Genomic DNA, 23352 nt, shown 5'->3' on the forward strand with positions numbered 1-23352 from the left:
CCGACAGTGCGGCGCTCCCTAAGTACTGACCCTCCGACAGTGCGGCGCTCCCTCAGTACTGCCCCTCCGACAGTGCGGCGCTCCCTCAGTACTACCCCTCCGACAGTGCATCGCTCCCTCAGTACTGCCCCTCCGACAGTGCAGCACTCCCTCAGTACTGCCCCTCCGACAGTGCGGCTCTCCCTCAGTACTGCCCCTCCGACAGTGCGGCGCTCCCTCAGTACTTGCCCTCCGACAGTGCAGCTCTACCTCAGTACTGCCCCTCCGACAGTGCGGCTCTCCCTCAGTACTGCCCCTCCGACAGTGCGGCGCTCCCTCAGTACTGCCCCTCCGACAGTGCGGCGCTCCCTAAGTACTGACCCTCCGACAGTGCGGCGCTCCCTCAGTACTGCCCCTCCGACAGTGCGGCGCTCCCTCAGTGCTGCCCCTCCGACAGTGCGGCGCTCCCTCTGTACTGCCCCTCCGACAGTGCGGCGCTCCCTCAGTACTGACCCTCCGACAGTGCGGCGCTCCCTCAGTACTGCCTCTCCGACAGTGCAGCGCTCCCTCAGTACTGCCCCTCCGACAGTGCAGCGCTCCCTCAGTACTGCCCCTCCGACAGTGCGGCGCTCCCTCAGTACTGACCCTCCGACAGTGCGGCGCTCCCTCAGTACTGATCCTCCGACAGTGGGGCGCTCCCTCAGTACTGACCCTCCGACAGTGCGGCGCTCCCTCAGTACTGCCCCTCCGACAGTGCGGCGCTCCCTCAGTACTGACCCTCCGACAGTGCAGCGCTCCCTCAGTACTGCCCCTCCGACACTGCGGCGCTCCCTCAGTACTGCCGCTCCGACACTGCGGCGCTCCCTCAGTACTGCCCCTCCGACAGTGCGGCGCTCCCTCAGTCCTGACCCTCCGACAGTGCGGCGCTCCCTCAGTACTGACCCTCCGACAGTGCGGCGCTCCCTCAGTACTGACCCTCCGACAGTGCGGCGCTCCCTCAGTACTGCCCCTCCGACAGTGCGGCGCTCCCTCAGTACTGCCCCTCCGACAGTGCGGCGCTCCCTCAGTCCTGGCCCTCCGACAGTGCGGCGCTCCCTAAGTACTGCCCCTCCGACAGTGCGGCGCTCCCTCAGTACTGCCTCTCCGACAGTGCAGCGCTTCCTCAGTACTGCCCCTCCGACAGTGCAGCGCTCCCTCAGTACTGCCCCTCCGACAGTGCGGCGCTCCATCAGTACTGACCCTCCGACAGTGCGGCGCTCTCTCAGTACTGACCCTCCGACAGTGCGGCGCTCCCTCAGTACTGACCCTCCGACAGTGCGGCGCTCCCTCAGTACTGCCCCTCCGACAGTGCGGCGCTCCCTCAGTACTGCCCCTCCGACAGTGCGTCGCTCCCTCAGTACTGACCCCCCGACAGTGCGGCGCTCCCTCAGTACTGCCCCTCCGACAGTGCGGCTCTCCCTCAGTACTGCCCCTCCGACAGTGCGGCGCTCCCTCAGTACTGCCCCTCCGACAGTGCAGCTCTCCCTCAGTACTGCCCCTCCGACAGTGCGGCGCTCCCTCAGTACTGCCCTTCCGACAGTGCGGCGCTCCCTCAGTACTGCCCCTCCGACAGTGCGGCGCTCCCTCAGTACTGCCCCTCCGACAGTGCGGCGCTCCCTCAGTACTGCCCCTCCGACAGTGCGGCGCTCCCTCAGTACTGCCCCGCCGACAGTGCGGCGCTCCCTCAGTACTGCCCCTCCGACAGTGCGGCGCTCCCTCAGTACTGCCCCTCCGACAGTGCGGCGCTCCCTCAGTACTGACCCTCCGACAGTGCGGCGCTCCCTCAGTACTGCCCCTCCGACAGTGCGGCGCTCCCTCAGTACTGACCCTCCGACAGTGCGGCGCTCCCTCAGTACTGACCCTCCGACAGTGCGGCGCTCCCTCAGTACTGACCCTCCGACAGTGCGGCGCTCCCTCAGTACTGCCCCTCCGACAGTGCGGCGCTCCCTCAATACTGACCCTCCGACAGTGCGGCGCTCCCTCAGTACTGCCCCTCCGACACTGCGGCGCTCCCTCAGTACTGCCGCTCCGACACTGCGGCGCTCCCTCAGTACTGCCCCTCCGACAGTGCGGCGCTCCCTCAGTACTGACCCTCCGACAGTGCGGCGCTCCCTCAGTACTGCCCCTCCGACAGTGCGGCGCTCCCTCAGTACTGACCCTCCGACAGTGCGGCGCTCCCTCAGTACTGCCCCTCCGACAGTGCGGCGCTCCCTCAGTACTGCCCCTCCGACAGTGCGGCGCTCCCTCAGTACTGACCCTCCAACAGTGCGGCGCTCCCTCAGTACTGACCCTCCGACAGTGCGGCGCTCCCTCAGTACTGACCCCCCGACAGTGCGGCGCTCCCTCAGTACTGCCGCTCCGACAGTGCGGCGCTCCCTCAGTACTGACCCTCCGACAGTGCGGCGCTCCCTCAGTACTGCCCCTCCGACACTGCGGCGCTCCCTCAGTACTGCCGCTCCGACACTGCGGCGCTCCCTCAGTACTGCCCCTCCGACAGTGCGGCGCTCCCTCAGTACTGACCCTCCGACAGTGCGGCGCTCCCTCAGTACTGACCCTCCGACAGTGCGGCGCTCCCTCAGTACTGACCCTCCAACAGTGCGGCGCTCCCTCAGTACTGACCCTCCGACAGTGCGGCGCTCCCTCAGTACTGACCCCCCGACAGTGCGGCGCTCCCTCAGTACTGCCGCTCCGACACTGCGGCGCTCCCTCAGTACTGCCCCTCCGACAGTGCGGCGCTCCCTCAGTACTGACCCTCCGACAGTGCGGCGCTCCCTCAGTACTGACCCTCCGACAGTGCGGCGCTCCCTCAGTACTGACCCTCCAACAGTGCGGCGCTCCCTCAGTACTGACCCTCCGACAGTGCGGGGCTCCCTCAGTACTGACCCCCCGACAGTGCGGCGCTCCCTCAGTACTGCCGCTCCGACACTGCGGCGCTCCCTCAGTACTGACCCTCCGACAGTGCGGCGCTCCCTCAGTACTGACCCTCCGACAGTGCGGCGCTCCCTCAGTACTGCCCCTCCGACAGTGCGGCGCTACCTCAGTACTGCCCCTCCGACAGTGCGGCGCTCCCTCAGTACTGCCCCTCCGACAGTGCGGCGCTCCCTTTGTATTGCAAATAGAAACGTCGAAACATAGACGATATGAGCAGGAGTCGGCCATTCGGCCCCTCGAGCCTGCTCCGCCATTCAATGAGATCATGGCTGATCATCGACCTCAACTCCACTTTCCTCTCCGTCTCTCCAGGTTCTGACGAAGGGTCATCGACCTGAAACGTTAACTCTGTTTCTCTCTCCCCTGATGCTGCCTGACCTGATGAGTGGTTTCCAGCACTTTCTGTTCTTGTTTCAGATTTCCAGCATCCGCAGTGTTTTTTTTTCACTCTCCCTCCCTCTCTCTGTCTCGCTGTGGAAAAAAATAACCCCAGGATATTTCATACTAGTAGGTTTGAAATGTATGACACCATTAAGTCAAAGGTCTTCGGCCTGGAAAGATCTGGGTCCCCAATGCTGCTGATTAACCTGACGAAGGAGCAGCGCTCCAAAAGCTTGTGATTTCAAATAAAACTGTTGGACTATAACCTGGTGTTGTGTGATTTCTTACAATTGTCCACCCCAGTCCAACACCGGCATCTCCACACCATGGCTGATTAAGTGCACTGGGGTGGGGACTTACACTCACTGACATTGGAGGAGGCTGATCCCATCAGAAATCCCAGGGTCAGTAATTTAAATAATGCTGGTGGGGCACGGGTGAGACGGCCCACAGCCGGAGGTCAGATGTGCCCATGCAAAGGGTAGAAACATAGAAGCATAGAAGATAGGAGCAGGAGTAGTCCATTCGGCCCCTCGAGCCTGTTCTGCCATTTAATGAGATCATGGCTGATCATCCAAACTCAGTACCCTGTCCCTGCCTTCTACCCATATCCCTTGATCCCTTTAGCCTTAAGAAATATATCCAACTCCTTCTTGAATATATTTAATGAATTGGCCTCTACTGCCTTCTGTGGTAGAGAATTCCACAGGTTCACCACTCTGGGCGAAGAAATTCCTCCTCATTTCTGTCCTAAATGGCTTACCCCTTATCCTTAGACTGTGACCCCCTGGTTCTGGACTCTCCCGCCATCGGGAACATCCTTCCTGCATCTGGTCTGTCCAGTCCTGTCAGAATTTTATAAGTTTCAATGAGATCCCCTCTCATTCTTCTAAACTCCAGCGAGTACAAGCCCAATTGACCCAATCTCTCCTCATACGTCATTCCTGCCATCCCAGGTATCAGCCTGGTGAATCTTCGCTGAACTCCTTCCATGGCAAGAACATCCTTCGTCAGATAAGGCGACCAAAACTGCACACAATGCTCAAGATGTGGTCTCACCAAGGCCCTGTACAACTGAAGCAAGACATCCTTGTTCCTGTACTCAAACCCTCTCGCTACGAAGGCCAACATACCATTTACCTTCTTAACCGCCTGCTGCACCTGCATGCTTACCTTCAGCGACTGGTGCACAAGGACACCCAGGACTCGTTGCACTTCCCCTTCTCCCAATCTATTGCCATTCAGATGATAATCTGCCTTCCTGTTTTTGCACCTCACATTTATCCACGTTATATTGCATCTGCCATGCTTCTGCCCAATCACCCAACCTGTCCAAATCATGCTGGAGTTTCTCGGCTTCCTCCTCACAGCACACACTCCCACCCAGCTTTGTGTCGTCTACAAATTTGGAGATATTACATCTACTTCCCTTGTCTAGATCATTAATATATATTGTGAATAGCTGGGGTCCAAGAACCGATCCCTGCGGTACCCCACTAGTCACTGCCTGCCACTTGGAAAAAGACCCGTTTATTCCAACTCTTTGCTTTCTGTCTGCCAACCAGTTCTCTATCCAAGTGAATACCTTGCCCCCAATCCCATGTGCTTTAACTTTACACGCTAACCTCTTATGCGGGACCTTATCAAAAGCCTTCTGAAAGTCCAAATACACCACATCCACTGGTTCTTCCTTATCTATTTTACCAGTTACATCCTCAAAAAATTCCAGTAGATTAGTCAAGCATGATTTACCTTTTGTAAATCCATGTTGACTTTGTCCGATCCTGTCACTGTTTTCCAAGTGCTCTGCTATTACATCTTTTATAATGGACTCTAGCATTTTCCCCACTACCGATGTCAGGCTGTAATTCCCCGTTTTCTCTCTACCACCCTTTTTTGAATAGTGGGGTAACATTAGCTACCCGCCAATCCATGCGTACTGTTCCAGATTCCATCGAATGTTGGAAGATGACCAGCAATACATCTACTATTTCTAGGGCCACTTCCTTAAGTACCCTAGGATGTAGATTATCAGGCCCTAATAAGCGTGTGTCAGCATGGATTATGTAAAAGTAAAAGATGTCAATTAGGGTGATATACCTATCAATTCGTCCAATAAAAGGCAACGAGTTAGGAACGTAACTAAAGGTTTTTATTGACTAAATAACAGAGCCCACCCTCGTGGGTGATCGGGTCCAACAAGGAGGAATACCAGCCAGTCGACTACCTTTATACCTGGGCAGGTAGGTGGAGCCATGGGCGGAGTCGGAGGTGGTCAGCCCAGGTATAACAGCGCGACAAGAGGCGACCTCGTATCGTGATACAACGGTGATAACAATACAACAGTGATAACTATAGTGTAACGATAAAGTGGTTTACCACATTCACCCCTTGTTTAGATTTGAGTCCGGCGGGGTGAAGTGTACTACCAGTTCTGGTATGTCAGTCTGTCCGGAGGCCTCGTAAGCCTCTCCGATCGTCGCAGCGGCGGTGCTGCATTATCCGGTGTTAGTGCTGGTGTCTGCGTGGTCGGCGAAGGCTCGTGGGGTTCCGGCATGCCGTCTACCTGGGCTGGAATTGGGGGGGTGGTGGGGGGGGGTAAAGGTGGTGTCTCCGGAGTGCCCGAGGGTGCGAGGTCTCGTAAGGAGACAGTGTCCTCCCGCCCGTCTGGGTAAGCCACGTAGGCGTACTGGGGGTTGGCGTGCAGGAGGTTCACCCTTTCGACCAGGGGGTCTGTTTTATGGGCCCTCACGTGCTTTCGCAGCAAGACGGGCCCCGGAGAGGTCAGCCAGGTTGGTAGAGTGGTTCCCGTAGTCGACTTCCTGGGGAAAACAAACATTCGTTCATGGGGGGTGGCGTTAACGGCAGTGCAAAGTAGTGACCGGATGGAGTGCAGCGCTGTCGGGAGGACTTCCTGCCAGCGGGAGGTTGGGAGGCCCTTAGACTTTAAGGCTAAGAGGACGGCCTTCCATACCGTCGCGTTCTCTCTTTCCACCTGGCCGTTCCCTTGGGGGTTGTAGCTGGTGGTCCTACTTGCTGCAATACCTCTCGCTAGTAGGAACTGACGGAGTTCCTCGCTCATGAAAGAGGAGCCCCGGTCACTATGTATATAGTTTGGGAACCCGAACAAGGCGAAGAGGTCGTTCAGGCATTTAATGACCGTGGTACTGGTCATGTCTGGGCAGGGGAAGGCAAAGGGGAAACGGGAGTACTCATCAACAATGTTGAGGAAGTACACATTACGGTCAGAGGACGGGAGGGGCCCCTTAAAGTCGATGCTCAGGCGCTCGAAGGGGCGGGTGGCCTTGATCAGGCTTGCTCTGTCCGGCCTAAAGAAGTGCGGTTTGCACTCGGCGCAGGTCTGGCAGTTCCTGGTTATGGTCCTGACCTCCTCGATGGAGTAGGGCAGGTTGCGGGCCTTAATGAAGTGGTAAAGTCTGGTGACCCCGGGGTGGCAGAGGTCGTTGTGGAGGGTCTGAAGTCTATCACTTTGCGCGCTGGCGCATGTAATTCGTGACAGAGCATCGGGGGGTTCGTTCAGCTTACCTGGCCGGTACAAGATATCATAATCGTAGGTGGAGAGCTCGATTCTCCACCTCAAGATCTTGTCATTCTTGATTTTGCCCCTCAGCTTGTTATTAAACATAAAAGCGACCGAACGTTGGTCGGTAAGGAGGGTAAATCGTTTGCCTGCCAGGTAGTGCCTCCAGCGTCGTACCGCCTCCACAATCGCCTGGGCCTCCTTCTCGACCGACGAGTGTCGGATCTCAGGGCCCTGTAGGGTCCTTGAGAAGAAGGCCACCGGTCTCCCCTCCTGGTTAAGGGTGGCGGCTAGGGCGAAGTCGGATGCATCGCTCTCGACTTGGAAGGGGATGGACTCATCCACTGCGTGCATAGTGGCCTTGGCAATGTCTCCCTTAATGAGGGAGAAGGCTGCGCACGCTTCCTCCGTAAGGGGGAAGGATGTGGACTTCATGAGGGGTCTGGCTTTGTCCGCATAATTGGGCACCCATTGGGCATAGTAGGCGAAGAGCCCCAGGGTTCTCTTAAGTGCCTTAGGGCAGTGGGGGAGGGGTAGCTCCATGAGGGGGCGCATTCTTTCGGGGTCGGGGCCGATGAGTCCGTTCTCTACTACACAGCCAAGGATGGCAAGGCGCGAGGTGTTAAACACACATTTCTCCTTATTGTAGGTGAGGTTCAGCCGTTGGGCTGTACGGAGGAATTTCTCCAGATTCACGTCGTGGTCCTGCCGGTCGCGGCCGCAGATGGTGACGTTATCTAGGTAGGGGAATGTGGCCTGCAGTCCGTTCTGGTCAACCATCCGGTCCATCTCCCTTTGGAAGACCGAGACCCCGTTGGTGACACCGAAGGGGACCCTAAGGAAGTGGTATAGGCGCCCATTCGCCTCGAAGGCGGTGTACTGGCGGTCCTCGGGGTGGATAGGGAGTTGGTGGTAGGCCGACTTAAGGTCGATGGTCGAGAATATGCGGTATTGTGCAATCTGATTGACCATGTCAGATATGCGGGGAAGGGGGTATGCGTCCAGCTGGGTGTATCTGTTTATGGTCTGGCTGTAGTCGATGACCAGGCGATTTTTATCGCCGGTCTTAACGACCACGACCTGGGCACGCCAGGGGCTGTTGCTCCCCTCGATGATGCCCTCCTTCAGGAGACGCTGCACCTCAGAGCAAATGAAAGCTCTGTCCCCAGCGCTGTACCGCCTGCTCTTGGTAGCGACGGGTTTGCAGTCGGGGGTGAGGTTAGCGAACAGGGAAGGTGGCGGCACCTTGAGGGTGGATAGGCTGCAGGTGTTACGCGGTGGGCGGTTTAACCTTCGCTGGTTGTCGACTGTGAGTGGGGGGAGGGGTCCACCGTATGCTAGGGTTACACTTTGGAGGTGGGATTGGAAGTCCAGCCCTAGTAGGACGGCAGCGCAGAGCTGGGGGAGGACGAGGAGTTTAAAGTTTTTATACTCTGTACCCTTAACCGACAAGGTCACAGCACAGTAGCCGCTAATGTCCGTGGCGTGGGACCTCGATGCCATCGAGATTCGGTTGCGCGTTGGCAGGACAGGGAGGGAGTAGTGGCTCACCGTGTCTGGGTGGATGAAGCTCTCCGTGCTTCCGCTGTCGAACAGGCAGGTCGTGGCGTGGCCGTTTACTTTGATGTCCATCATCGACTTGGACAGGTGGTGTGGGCGGGCTTGATCCAGAGTGACGGAGGCTAGCGTGTAGGTAAGCGAGTCGTTGTCGTCTGCGGGCGAGGCGGTCGTCGGGTCCGGGGGCCCGGTGGCAGTCGGGCGTGGTGGGTAAAATGGCGTCTCCCACGAGGTAGGACAAAATGGCGGAGAAGATGGCTGCCCCCATAACTCACATGAGGCACTATTGGGGTCGGTTGCCTTGATCAAAGATGGCCGCCCCCATGACTCACGTGTGGGGATACTGGCCTCAGTTGCCGTGAAAGAAGATGGCCGCCCCCACAGTTCGCATGAGGCACTGCTGGCCTCTGAAGATCCGCTCCTGCAGGCCTTAGAGAAATGGCCTTTCTTCCTGCAGGTTGTGCAGGTAGAGTTCCTGGCTGGGCAGCGCGACCTCGGGTGCTTCTCCTGGCCGCAAAAGAAGCAGCCGGCGGCCCGATCGCGGGTGCCCGATGTCGGAGCCGGTACCGGGGGTGGCGGGCCCGGTCGGGTCCGGGACGCCGACGCTGAGGTAGGTCCCGGGGGCGGCGCTGCGAAGGGTATTGCGGTAGGGGTCGGGCCCGAGTCCCAGGGTCGCGAGCAGTACCTGGAAAACGCCTCCTGGTCCTGATGGGCCACCTCCAGGGAGAGAGCGAGGGCTTCAGCTTTGTCCAGGTCGAGGTCTTTAGCTTCAAGCAGTCTTTGCCGTGAGTAGTCGGACCGTAGGCCTTTCACAAAGGCATCGCGGATATTATCTTCCGTATTTTCAACAGCCGTCACCGCTTTAAAGTCACAGTTCCTGCCGAGTGCTCTTAGCGCCCGTAAAAATTCAGCTACAGACTCTCCTGGCTGTTGCGGGCGGGATCTTAGGAGGTGCCTGGTGTACATGTAATTTACCGGGCTGCGGTACTGCTGTTTCAGTAGGTTGATAGCGGCCTCGTACGTAGTCGTGTCCTGTATGAGTGCGTATACTCTCGGGCTCGCTTGGGCGTTCAGAAGTCTTAGTTTGGATCTCTGCGGGGCGCCGGATTCTTCCAGGTAGGATTCGAAGCAGTCCAGCCAGTGTTTGAAGTTGAGGGCTGCGTTTGCTGCCTGTGGGTTTAGATCCAGGTACGGTGGTTTGAGGGCTTGCAGCCAAGCCGGCTGGTGTGGCTGTGCTTCTGGGAGGGCTTCTGGCTGGCCAGTAGTAGACATCTTTAAAATTTAGTCAATAAAATTGATATACCTATCAATTCGTCCAATAAAAGGCAACGAGTTAGGAACGTAACTAAAGGTTTTTATTGACTAAATAACAGAGCCCACCCTCGTGGGTGATCGGGTCCAACAAGGAGGAATACCAGCCAGTCGACTACCTTTATACCTGGGCAGGTAGGTGGAGCCATGGGCGGAGTCGGAGGTGGTCAGCCCAGGTATAACAGCGCGACAAGAGGCGACCTCGTATCGTGATACAACGGTGATAACAATACAACAGTGATAACTATAGTGTAACGATAAAGTGGTTTACCACATAGGGAAAGGTCAATTTTACGAACCTGAAATGTGATTTAGCAAAAGTAGACTGGAAACAACTAATTGAAGTAAAATCATTGTCAAAACAGTCGGAGGCAACCAAGGAGAAGATCGTGAGGTTTCAGAGCAAATTTGTTCTCACAAAGTAAAAGGGTGCGTCTCTCAAATCGACAGCCCCCAGGTTGTCAAGGGGCACACAGGGTAGGATAAGGCAACAAAGGGAAGCTTTTGTCAGATACCGAGAGCTCAATACTGCAGAAAGCCGAGAGGAGAACAGAAAGAGCAGGGGGGAAATTAAATCGGAAATTATACAAGCAAAGGGAGGGCATGAAAAAATATTGACAAGTAACATCAAGGAAAACCCAAAGATGTTTTATAAATACATAAAGAGCAAGCGGATAACTGAAGAAAGAGTAGGGCCTATTACAGACCAAAAGGGTAACCTGTGGGCGGAGGCGGAAGATGTGGGTTTGGTTCTTAATGAATACTGTGCGTCTGTCTTTACAAAAGAGAGGGACGATGCAGACATTGTAGTTAAGGAGGAGGAGTGAGAAATATTAGGTGGGATAAATATAGTGAGAGAGGAAATATTAATGGTTTCGCATCTTTGAAAGTAGATAAATCACCAGGCCCAGATGAAATGTATTGCAGGCTGTTAAGAGAGACAAAGGGTGATCATCATTTGCCAATCCTTTGGCTACAGGTGTGGTGCCGGAGGACTCCTAACATTGTACCATTGTTTAAAAAGGGAGAAAGGGATAGACCGCAAATTACAGGCCAGCCAGCCTAACCTCGGTGGTGGGCAAATTATTGGCAAAACTTCTGAGGGCCAGTATTAATTGTCATTTCGAAAGGCACGGATTATTCAAGGACAGTCAGCTTGGATTTGTTAAGAGAAGGTCGTGTCTGATGAAGGGTCCCAGACCTGAAACGTTAACTCTGTTTCTCTCTCCATGGATGCTGCCTGGCCCGCTGAGTGTTTCCAGCATTTTCTATTGTCATTTCATGTCTGACTAACTTGATTGAATTTTTTGAGGAGGTAACAAGGAGGGTCGATGAAGGTAGCGTGTTTAATGTAGTCTACATGGATTTTAGCAAGGCTTTTGACAAGGTCCCGCATGGCAGACTGGTCAGAAAAGTAAAAGCCCACGGGATCCAAGGGAAAGTGGCAAGTTGGATCCAAAATTGTCTCAGTGGTAGAAAGCCAAGGGTAATGGTCGACGGGTGTTTTTGTGACTGGAAGGCTGTTTCCATTAGGGTTTCGCAGAGCTCAGTACTAGGTCCCTTGCTTTTGGTGCTATATATAAATGAATTAGACTTCAAGGTAGGGGGCATGAATAAGAAGTTTGCAGATGATATAAAAGTTGGCCGTGTGGTTACTAGTGAGGAAGAAAGCTGTAGACTGCAGGAAGCTATCAATGGACTGGTCAGATGGGCAGAAAAGTGGCAAAAGGAATTCAATCCGGGGAAGTGTTAATAATGTATTTGGGGAGGGCTAACAAGGCAAGGGAATACACTATAAATGGTAGGATACGGAGAAAAGTAAAGGATCAGAGGGACCTTGGAGTGCATGTCCACAGATCCCTGATGGTAGCAGGCCAGGTAGATAAGGTGGTTAAGAAGGCAAACGGAATGCTTGCCTTTATTAGCCGTGGCATAGAATACAAGAGCAGGGGGGTTATGCTTCAACTGTATAAAACACTAGTTAGGCCTCAGCTAGAGTACTGCGTGCAGTTCTGGTCACCACATTACAGGAAAGATGTGATTGCACTAGAGAGGGTACAGAGGAGATTTACAAGGGTGTTGCTGGGAGTAGAGAATCTTAGCTCTGAGGAAAGACTGGATAGGCTGGGTCTGTTTTCCTTGGTACAGAGGAGGCTGAGGGGAGACCTTATTGAGGTGTATAAAATTAGGAGGGGCCTTGATAAAGTGGATAGAAAGGACCTATTTCCCTTAGCGGAGGGGTCAAAAACCAGGGGGCACAGATTTAAAGTAATTGGGGGAAGGTTTAGAGGGGATTTGAGGGGAAATTTCTTCACCCAGAGGCTTGTGGGGGTCTGGAACTCGCTGCCTGAAAGGGTGGTAGAGGCAGGAACCCTAACCACATTTAAAAAGTACTTGGATGTGCACTTGGGATGCTCTAACCTGCAGGGCTACGGACCAAGAGCTGGGAAGTGGGATTAGGCTGGATAGCTCTTTGTTGGCAGGCGTGGACACGATGGGCCGAAATGGCCTCCTTCTGTGCTGTAACTTTCTATGATTCTATGATTCTATGATTCTATGATTCTAAGATTCTATGTGCTCAAGTCTCTGGAGTGGGGCTCGAATCCATCACCTTATGACTGTCAGATCAGAATCCTCGGCTAGCTGCTCCATACTCAGGAGCCCAGACAACCTTATCTCTGAGAGTATTAGATGAAGGGTAGTTATGATTATTTATTAATATTTTTGTATCTCTAGCACTCTCCTGAATTCGCTATCAGAGGAAGAACAAGCTGAGTGTGTGATGCTAAACTAAGCAGTGTGATTAACGTTTGCTGCACCTCCGTGTCGGAGGGCAGCTGGGCTATTACAGCAGAATCTCTGAACCCCCCACTGAATGCAAAATGATGCTGGAGCATTCGCTGCTCACAGACAAAATCAAACTCATCAAACCAACCGCAGCACAAAATTCATCAATCAAAGAAATGCAATTATCACACGGGCTGGGTGACCCCCTTTACGGAACGGGCTCGCTTCCTGCCACTCACAAGCCTACAGCTTTAATTATTGATATAAATGACCCAGTTAGACTGGGACAACCCACAGAGCAGCAGCTGAGAACCATCAAATATTGCAAAGATCACCTTGCAATCATCATGTGGCCAGGCTGGAATAAACAAGAGTGTAGACCTCTGACCCCAGGGCCCCAGCCCCTGCTACCTGGACCCTGACCCCTGAACCCCAAATCACAACCCTCATGTAGGGGTCTATCTTGAGTTACAGGCTGGAATCTAATCGAGAGGTTCGGGGGGTTTATATATAGAATAACAGATACCCGGGAGTGAGTTACAGGCTGGAATCTAATCGAGGGTTTCGGGGGGTTTATATATAGAATAACAGATACCCGGGAGTGAGTTACAGGCTGGAATCTAATCGAGGAGTTCGGGGGTTTATATATAGAATAACAGATACCCGGGAGTGAGGTCCAGGCTGGAATCTAATCGAGGGGTTCGGGGGGTTTATATACAGAATAACAGATACCCGGGAGTGAGTTACAGGCTGGAATCTAATCGAGGGGTTCGGGGGGTTTATATACAGAATAACAGGTACCCGGGAGTGAGTTACAGGCTGGAATCTAATCGAGGGGTTCGGGGGGTTTATATACAGAATAACAGATACCCGGGAGTGAGTTACAGGCTAGAATCTAATCGAGGGGTTCTTGGGGTTTATATATAGAATAACAGGTACCTGGGAGTGAGTTACAGGCTGGAATCTAATCGAGGGATTTGGAGGGTTTATGTACAGAATAACAGATACCCGGGAGTGAGTTACAGGCTGGAATCTAATCGAGGGGTTCAGGGTGGGTTTATATATAGAATAACAGGTACCCGGGAGTGAGTTACAGGCTGGAATCTAATCGAGAGGTTCTGGGGGTTTATATATAGAATAACAGATACCCGGGAGTGAGTTACAGGCTGGAATCTAATCGAGGGATTTGGAGGGTTTATATACAGAATAACAGATACCTGGGAGTGAGTTACAGGCTGGAAACTAATCGAGGGGTTCGGGGAGTTTATATACAGAATAACGGATACCCGGGAGTGAGTTACAGGCTAGAATCTAATTGAGGGGTTCGGAGGTTTATATATAGAATAACAGATACCCGGGAGTGAGTTACAGGCTGGAATCTAATCGAGGTGTTCGGGGATTTATATATAGAATAACAGGTACCCGGGAGTGAGTTACAGGCTGGAATCCAATCGTGGGGTTCGGGGGGTTTATATATAGAATAACAGATACCCGGGAGTGAGTTACAGGCTGGAATCTAATCGAGGGGTTCGAGGGGTTTATATATAGAATAACAGATACCCGGGAGTGAGTTACAGGCTGGAATCTAATCGTGGGGTTCGGGGGGTTTATATATAGAATAACAGATACCCGGGAGTGAGTTACAGGCTGGAATCTAATCGAGGGGTTCGGGGGGTTTATATACAGAATAACAGATACCTGGGAGTGAGTTACAGGCTGGAATCTAATCGAGGGGTTCGGGGGTTTATATATAGAATAACAGATACCCGGGAGTGAGTTACAGGCTGGAATCTAATCGAGGGGTTCAGGGGGTTTATATACAGAATAACAGATACCCGGGAGTGAGTTACAGGCTGGAATCTAATCGAGGGGTTCGGGGGTTTATATATAGAATAACAGATACCCGGGAGTGAGTTACAGGCTGGAATCTAATCGAGGGGTTCGGGGGGTTTATATATAGAATAACAGATACCCAGGAGTGAGTTACAGGCTGGAATCTAATCGAGGGGTTCGGGGGGTTTATATATAGAATAATAGATACCCAGGAGTGAGTTACAAGCTGGAATCTAATCGAGAGGTTCTGGGGGTTTATATATAGAATAACAGATACCCGGGAGTGAGCAACAGGCTGGAATCTAATCGAGAGGTTCTGGGGGTTTATATATAGAATAACAGATACCCGGGAGTGAGCTACAGGCTGGAATCTAATCGAGAGGTTCTGGGGGTTTATATATAGAATAACAGGTACCCGGGAGTGAGTTACAGGCTGGAATCTAATCGAGGGATTTGGAGGGTTTATATACAGAATAACAGATACCCGGGAGTGAGTTACAGGCTGGAATCTAATCGAGGGTTTCGGGGGGTTTATACATAGAATAACAGATACCCGGGAGTGAGTTACAGGCTGGAATCTAATCGAGGGGTTCGGGGGGTTTTTATATAGAACAACAGATACCCGGGAGTGAGTTACAGGCTGGAATCTAATCGAGGGTTTCGGGGGGTTTATATATAAAATAACAGATACCCGGGAGTGAGTTACAGGCTGGAATCTAATCGAGGGTTTCGGGGGGTTTATATATAGAATAACAGATACCCGGGAGTGAGTTCCAGGCTGGAATCTAATCGAGGGGTTCGGGGGGTTTATATACAGATTAACAGATACCCGGGAGTGAGTTACAGGCTGGAATCTAATCGAGGGGTTCGGGGGTTTATATATAGAATAACAGATACCCGGGAGTGAGTTACAGGCTGGAATCTAATCGAGGGGTTCGGGGGATTTATATATAGGATAATAACAGGTACCCGGGTGTGAGTTACAGGCTGGAATCTAATCGATGTGTTCGGGGGTTTATATATAGAACAACAGATACCCGGGAGTGAGTTACAGGCTGGAATGTAATCGAGGGGTTCGGGGGTTTTTATATAGAATAACAGATACCCGGGTGTGAGTTACAGGCTGGTATCTAATCGAGGGGTTCGGGGGGATTATATATAGAATAACAGATACCCGGGAGTGAGTTACAGGCTGGAATCTAATCGAGGGGTTCAGGTTGGGTTTATATATAGAATAACAGATACCCGGGAGTGAATTACAGGCTGGAATCTAATCGAGGGGTTCGGGGGTTTATATACAGAATAACAGATACCCGGGAGTGAATTACAGGCTGGAATCTAATCGAGGGGTTCGGGGGGTTTATATATAGAATAACAGATACCCGGGAGTGAGATACAGGCTGGAATCTAATCGAGGGGTCCGGGAGTTTTATATACAGAATAACAGATACCCGGGAGTGAGTTACAGGCTGGAATCTAATCGAGGGGTTTGGGGGGTTTATATACAGAATACCCGATACCCGGGAGTGAGTTACAGGCTGGAGTCTAATCGAGGGGTTCAGGGGGTTTATATATAGAATAACAGATACCCGGGAGTGAGTTACAGGCTGGAATCTAATCGAGGGGTTCGGGGGGGCTTATATATAGAATAACAGATACCCGGGAGTGAGTTACAGGCTGGAATCTAATCGAGGCGTTCGGGGGGTTTATATATAGAATAACAGATACCCGGGAGTGAGTTACAGGCTGGAATCTAATCGAGGGGTCCGGGGGTTTTATATACAGAATAACAGATACCCGGGAGTTAGTTACAGGCTGGAATCTAATCGAGGGGTTTGGGGGGTTTATATACAGAATAACCGATACCCGGGAGTGAGTTACAGGCTGGAGTCTAATCGAGGGGTTCAGGGGGTTTATATACAGAATAACAGATACCCGGGAGTGAGTTACAGGCTGGAATCTAATCGAGGGGTTCGGGGGGTTTATATACAGAATAACAGATACCTGGGAGTGAGTTACAGGCTGGAATCTAATCGAGGGGTTCGGGGGTTTATATATAGAATAACAGATACCCGGGAGTGAGTTACAGGCTGGAATCTAATCGAGGGGTTCGGGGGGTTTATATACAGAATAACCGATACCCGGGATTGAATTACAGGCTGGAATCTAATCGAGGGGTTCGGGGGTTTATATACAGAATAACAGATACCCGGGAGTGAGTTACAGGCTGGAATCTAATCGAGGCGTTCGGGGGGTTTATATATAGAATAACAGATACCCGGGAGTGAGATACAGGCTGGAATCTAATCGAGGGGTCCGGGGGTTTTATATACAGAATAACAGATACCCGGGAGTGAGTTACAGGCTGGAATCTAATCGAGGGGTTTGGGGGGTTTATATACAGAATAACCGATACCCGGGAGTGAGTTACAGGCTGGAGTCTAATCGAGGGGTTCAGGGGGTTTATATATAGAATAACAGATACCCGGGAGTGAGTTACAGGCTAGAATCTAATCGAGGGGTTCGTGGGGTTTATATATAGAATAACAGATACCCGGGATTGAGTTACAGGCTGGAATCTAATCGAGGGGTTCGGGGTGTTTATATACAAAATAACAGATACCCGGGAGTGAGTTACAGACTGGAATCTAATCGAGGGGTTCGGGGGGTTTATATATAGAATAACAGATACCCGGGAGTGAGTTACAGGCTGGAATCTAATCGAGGGGTTCAGGGTGGATTTATATATAGAATAACAGATACCCAGGAGTGAATTACAGCCTGGAATCTAATCGAGGGGTTCGGGGGTTTATATACAGAATAACAGATACCCGGGAGTGAGTTACAGGCTGGAATCTAATCGAGGGGTTCGGGGGGTTTATATATAGAATAACAGATACCCGGGAGTGAGTTACAGGCTGGAATCTAATCGAGGGGTCCGGGGGTTTTATATACAGAATAACAGATACCCGGGAGTGAGTTACAGGCTGGAATCTAATCGAGGGGTTTGGGGGGTTTATATACAGAATAACCGATACCCGGGAGTGAGTTACAGGCTGGAGTCTAATCGAGGGGTTCAGGGGGTTTATATATAGAATAACAGATACCCGGGAGTGAGTTACAGGCTGGAATCCAATCGTGGGGCTCGAGGGGTTTATATACAGAATAACAGATACCCGGGAGTGAGTTACAGGCTGGAATCTAATCGAGGGGTTCGGGGGGTTTATATACAGAATAACAGATACCTGGGAGTGAGTTACAGGCTGGAATCTAATCGAGGGGTTCGGGGGTTTATATACAGAATAACAGATACCTGGGAGTGAGTTACAGGCTGGAATCTAATCGAGGGGTTCGGGGGTTTATATATAGAATAACAGATACCCGGGAGTGAGTTACAGGCTGGAATCTAATCGAGGGGTTCGGGGGGTTTATATACAGAATAACCGATACCCGGGAGTGAGTTACAGACTGGAACCTGTGACCTTGGTCGCTTGTCACTGACTCTCTGTCCCCGCTCCTCACACTTGGTGCCCAAGGACAATAGTCAGAAAGCTGCAGATAGAAAGGCTGACTTTGTGCAGAGGTTTCTCGGGTAGTTGTGATGATCCTGTTCTCCAGAACGAAACTAATTAATGTCAGATTATTACTGCTGGTGATGGATGGACTCTCAGTTTGTGAACGCAAGGTGTTGGAGTGTGAGTAAGTGGCAGACTTGCCCCCAGTGAGTCATTAACTTTCCATAACCGTTTATAAATCAGCCCCGGATTAAAACACAGAAGCCGAGCTGGCCCACGATGTCTACCTGCTGTTGAGTGCGGGGGGGAGGGACAGTCTGCACTCTGGGCTGCCACCCTGATCCCTCTGCACTTGACCTGTGTATTGTGCTTTGTGCCTCCACCAGTGCCGATCCTGCACTCTCCCGGGATCGCCCTCCCACTCCCCAGCACCAAGCCTCTGCTCCTGAGTGGAGCCGCCTGATTATCTGCTCCAGCTCTCAGCACTGGGGCCTGTTAACCCTCAGCACTTGACACAGTGACGACAGCTCCCATCAGGAGACTGAGAGCAGCAACAGGCTGCGAATTAATCAGAGGGGTGGAGCAGGAGGGGAATGGCCTGACCTGCCCATCTCCCCGGGCTGTGCGGTGGGACAGAAAGGGAGAGGGAGGCTGGGCATTGACCAGGAGGGCATAAACCCTGAGCCTACCACCATAACCTGGCTCACCCCCAGGGTCCGCCCAGTGTCTGCCCACCCACCGTCTGCCCAGGTTCCGCCCAGTGCCTGCCCACCCACCGTCTGCCCAGGGTCCGCCCAGTGTCTGCCCACCGTCTGCCCAGGGTCCGCCCAGTGTCTGCCCACCCACCGTCTGCCCAGGGTCCGCCCAGTGTCTGCCCACCCACCGTCTGCCCAGGGTCCGCCCAGTGTCTGCCCACCCACCGTCTGCCCAGGGTCTGCCCAGTGCCCACCCACCGTCTGCCCAGTGTCTGCCCACCCACCGTCTGCCCAGGGTCCGCCCAGTGCCTGCCCACCCACCGTCTGACCAGGGTCCGCCCAGTGTCTGCCCACCCACCGTCTGCCCAGTGTCTGCCCAGTGTCTGCCCACCCACCGTCTGCCCAGGGTCCGCCCAGTGTCTGCCCACCCACCGTCTGCCCAGGGTCCGCCCAGTGTCTGCCCACCCACCGTCTGCCCAGGGTCCACCCAGTGTCTGCCCACCCACCGTCTGCCCAGGGTCTGCCCACCCACCGTCTGCCCAGGGTCTGCCCACCCACCGCCTGCCCAGTGTCTGCCCACCCACCGTCTGCCCAGGGTCTGCCCAGTGTCTGCCCACCGTCTGCCCAGGGTCCGCCCAGTGTCTGCCCACCCACCGTCTGCCCAGTGTCTGCCCAGTGTCTGCCCAGGGTCCGCCCAGGGTCTGCCCACCGTCTGCCCAGTGTCTGCCCACCGTCTGCCCAGGGTCCGCCCAGTGTCTGCCCACCGTCTGACCAGGGTCCGCCCAGGGTCTGCCCACCGTCTGCCCAGGGTCCGGGGAGTCCAGAACCAGGGGTCATAGTCTAAGGATAAGGGGTAAGCCATTTAGGACTGAAATGAGGAGGAATTTCTTCACCCAGAGAGTGGTGAACCTGTGGAATTCTCTGCCACAGAGGGCGGTGGAGGCCAGTTCATTAAATATATTCAAGAAAGAGTTGGATATATTTCTTAAGGCTAAAGGGATCAAGGGATATGGGGAGAAGGCAGGGACAGGGTACTGAATTTGGATGATCAGCCATGATCTCATTGAATGGCGGAGCAGGCTCGAAGGGCTGAATGGCCTACTCCCGCTCCTATCTTCTATGTTTCTATGTTTCTATGTCCGCCCACAGTTTGACCAGGGTCCGCCCAGTGTCTGCCCACCGTCTGACCAGAGTCCGCCCAGTGTCTGCCCACCGTATGCCCAGTGTCTGCCCACAGTCTGCCCACAGTCTGCCCAGTGTCTGCCCACCGATTGCGGTAATTACAGAGGAGTTTCCCTGCTATCTGCCACAGGGAAAGTCATTGCAAGAATCCTCCTCAATCGCCTTCTCCCAGTGGCCGAAGAGCTCCTCCCAGAGTCGCAATGCGGATTCCGCCCACTAAGGGGCACAATGGACATGATCTTCACCACACGTCAATTACAAGAAAAATGCAGGGAACAGCACCAACTGCTGTACATGGCCTTCTTTGATCTCACAAAGGCCTTCGACACTGTGAACTATGAGGGATTATCGAGTGTCCTCCTCAAATTCGGCTGCCCTCAAAAGTTTGTCACTATCCTCCGCCTGCTTCACGACGACATGCAAGCCGTGATCCTGACCAACGGATCCACCACAGACCCAATTCACGTACGAACCGGGGTCAAGCAAGGCTGTGTCATCGCACCAACACTCTTCTCGATCTTCCTTGCTGCAATGCTCCATCTCACCCTCAGTAAGCTCCCCACTGGAGTGGAGCTAATTTACAGAACAAACGGGAAACTGTTCAACCTCCGTCGCCTCCAGTCCAGATCCAAGGTCGTCCCATCCTCTGTCGTCGAATTACAGTATGCAGACGATGCTTGCGTCTGCGCTCACTCGGAGGTCGAACTGCAAACCATCGTAAACACCTTCACCGAAGCATACGAGAGCATGGGCCTTACACTAAACATCCGTAAGACAAAGGTCCTCTGCCAACCTGCCCCCACCACACAGTGCTGCCCTCCGATTATCAAAATCCACAACAAGGCCTTGGACAACGTGGACCACTTTCCATACCTCGGGAGCCTACTGTCAACAAGGGCAGACGTCGACGACGAAGTCCAACACCACCTTCAGTGTGCCAGTGCAGCCCTCGGTCGCCTGAGGAAGAGAGTGTTTGAAAACCAGGACCTCAAACCCGGCACTAAGCTCATGGTCTACACAGCAGCAGTGATACCTGCCCTGCTGTATGCCTCAGACATGGACCATGTACAGCAGGTACCTCAAAGCACTGGAGGGGTACCACCAACGCTGCCTCCGCAAGATCCTGTAAATCCATTGGCAGGATAGGCGCACCAACATCAGTGTTCTTGCTCAGGCCAACATCCCCAGCAATGAAGCTCTGACCACGCTCGATCAGCTCCGATGGACGGGTCACACTGTCCGCATGCCCGATACGAGACTCCCAAAACAAGCGCTCTACTCGGAGCTCCGGCACGGCAAGAGAGCCCCAGGTGGGCAGAGGAAACGCTTCAAGGACACCCTCAAAGCCTCCTTGAAAAAGTGTAACATCCCCACCGACACCTGGGAATCCCTGGCCCAAGACCGCACAAAGTGGAGGAGAAGCATCCGGGAAGGCGCCGAACACCTCGAGTCTCTTCGCCGGGAGCAAGCGGAAGCCAAGCGCAGGCAACACAAGGAGCGCTCGTCAACCCAAGCACCCCACCCACCCGCCCCTTCAACCACCGTCTGCCCCACCTGTGACAGAGACTGTAGGTCCCGCATTGGACTCATCAGTCACCTGAGAACTCATTTTTAATGTGGAAGCAAGTCATCCTCGGTTCCGAGGGACTGCCTAAGAAGAAGAGAAGAAGAAGAGTGTCTGTCCAGTGTCTGCCCACCGTCTGACCAGTGTCTGACCAGGGTCCGCCCAGGTTCCACCCACAGTCTGCTCAGGGTTCGTCCACAGTCTAACCAGTGTCCGCCCAGTGTCTGACCACCGTCTGACCAGTGTCTGCCCACAGTCTGACCAGGGTCCACCAAGTGTCCGCCCAGGGTCCACCAAGTGCCCGCCCAGGGTCCGCCCAGTGTCCGCCCAGGGTCTGCCCAGGGTCTGCCCACAGTCCGCCCAGGGTCTGCCCACAGTCCGTCCAGTGTCTGCCCAGTGTCTGCCCAGGGTCCGCCCAGTGTCCGCCCAGGGTCTGCCCACAGCCTGCCCAGTACCAGCATATCCCCAACCTGCTCCTTCGACATGGACAGAGGCCCAGGGTCCAGTGTTGATTGAAGCAGCTCCTCCCGCTCTGACACCCGGGACAAGTCTTTAATTCACAGATCTGCTGAAAAGAATTTTCCAAAATATACCAAAGCACTCTATGTTGAATAAATATCTAATTAAACAAAGCTCCCTCTACACTGTCCCATCAAACACTCCCAGGGCAGGTACAGCACGGGTTAGATACAGAGTAAAGCTCCCTCTATACTGTCCCATCAAACACTCCCAGGGCAGGTACAGCACGGGTTAGATACAGAGTAAAGCTCCCTCTACACTGTCCCATCAAACACTCCCAGGGCAGGTACAGCACGGGTTAGATACAGAGTAAAGCTCCCTCTACACTGTCCCATCAAACACTCCCAGGGCAGGTACAGCACGGGTTAGATACAGAGTAAAGCTCCCTCTACACTGTCCCATCAAACACTGCCAGGGCAGGTACAGCACGGGTTAGATACAGAGTAAAGTTCCCTCTACACTGTCCCATCAAACACTGCCAGGGCAGGTACAGCACGGGTTAGATACAGAGTAAAGCTCCCTCTACACTGTCCCATCAAACACTCCCAGGGCAGGTACAGCACGGGTTAGAGACAGAGTAAAGCTCCCTCTACACTGTCCCATCAAACACTCCCAGGGCAGGTACAGCACGGGTTAGAGACAGAGTAAAGCTCCCTCTACACTGTCCCATCAAACACTCCCAGGGCAGGTACAGCACGGGTTAGAGACAGAGTAAAGCTCCCTCTACACTGTCCCATCAAACACTCCCAGGGCAGGTACAGCACGGGTTAGAGACAGAGTAAAGCTCCCTCTACACTGTCCCATCAAATACTGCCAGGGCAGGTACAGCACGGGTTAGATACAGAGTAAAGCTCCCTCTACACTGTCCCATCAAACACTCCCAGGGCAGGTACAGCACGGGTTAGATACAGAGTAAAGCTCCCTCTACACTGTCCCATCAAACACTCCCAGGGCAGGTACAGCACGGGTTAGAGGCAGAGTAAAGCTCCCTCTACACTGTCCCATCAAACACTCCCAGGGCAGGTACAGCACGGGATAGATACAGAGTAAAGTTCCCTCTACACTGTCCCATCAAACACTGCCAGGGCAGGTACAGCACGGGTTAGATACAGAGTAAAGCTCCCTCTACACTGTCCCATCAAACACTGCCAGGGCAGGTACAGCACGGGTTAGATACAGAGTAAAGCTCCCTCTACACTGTCCCATCAAACACTCCCAGGGCAGGTACAGCACGGGTTAGATACAGAGTAAAGCTCCCTCTACACTGTCCCATCAAACACTCCCAGGGCAGGGACAGCAGGCCAGGGATGGAGCCTGGGCCTTTCCTGCTCAGTGTTGGGTTCAGTACATCACCGGGTGAGTTCAGCATAGGCTGGGGATGGGTTGTTGGATTTGACGAGCAGTCAGTGTAATGGGCTGTTCAGTGAGTTTGAGCAAGTCAGGGAGAGAAGGAAGGGGCGGTGGAGGGGGAAGTGGGTCTCACTCACTGAGCTGCACCATTGTCCGATGCTGAACAAG

The 23352-nt window shown here is 53.6% G+C and overlaps 1 protein-coding gene across 1 annotated transcript; it reads left to right on the forward strand.

Moving 5' to 3' along the window:
* Positions 1 to 591: 591 nt before the first annotated feature.
* LOC147120761 (uncharacterized) lies at positions 592 to 10164 on the forward strand (the record flags this gene model as incomplete). Its single annotated transcript, XM_085984259.1, has 5 exons — positions 592 to 979; positions 1196 to 1408; positions 1559 to 2877; positions 2912 to 2992; positions 10018 to 10164. Coding segments are annotated over 5 exons (2148 nt in total), but the record flags the coding sequence as incomplete, so codon positions are not given.
* Positions 10165 to 23352: the final 13188 nt, after the last annotated feature.

The sequence above is a fragment of the Somniosus microcephalus genome, chromosome 4 (genome assembly GCF_052327205.1).
Source record: "Somniosus microcephalus isolate GS21.2 chromosome 4, FLI_Smic_1.0, whole genome shotgun sequence".
Classification (NCBI taxonomy): Eukaryota; Metazoa; Chordata; class Chondrichthyes; order Squaliformes; family Somniosidae; genus Somniosus; species Somniosus microcephalus.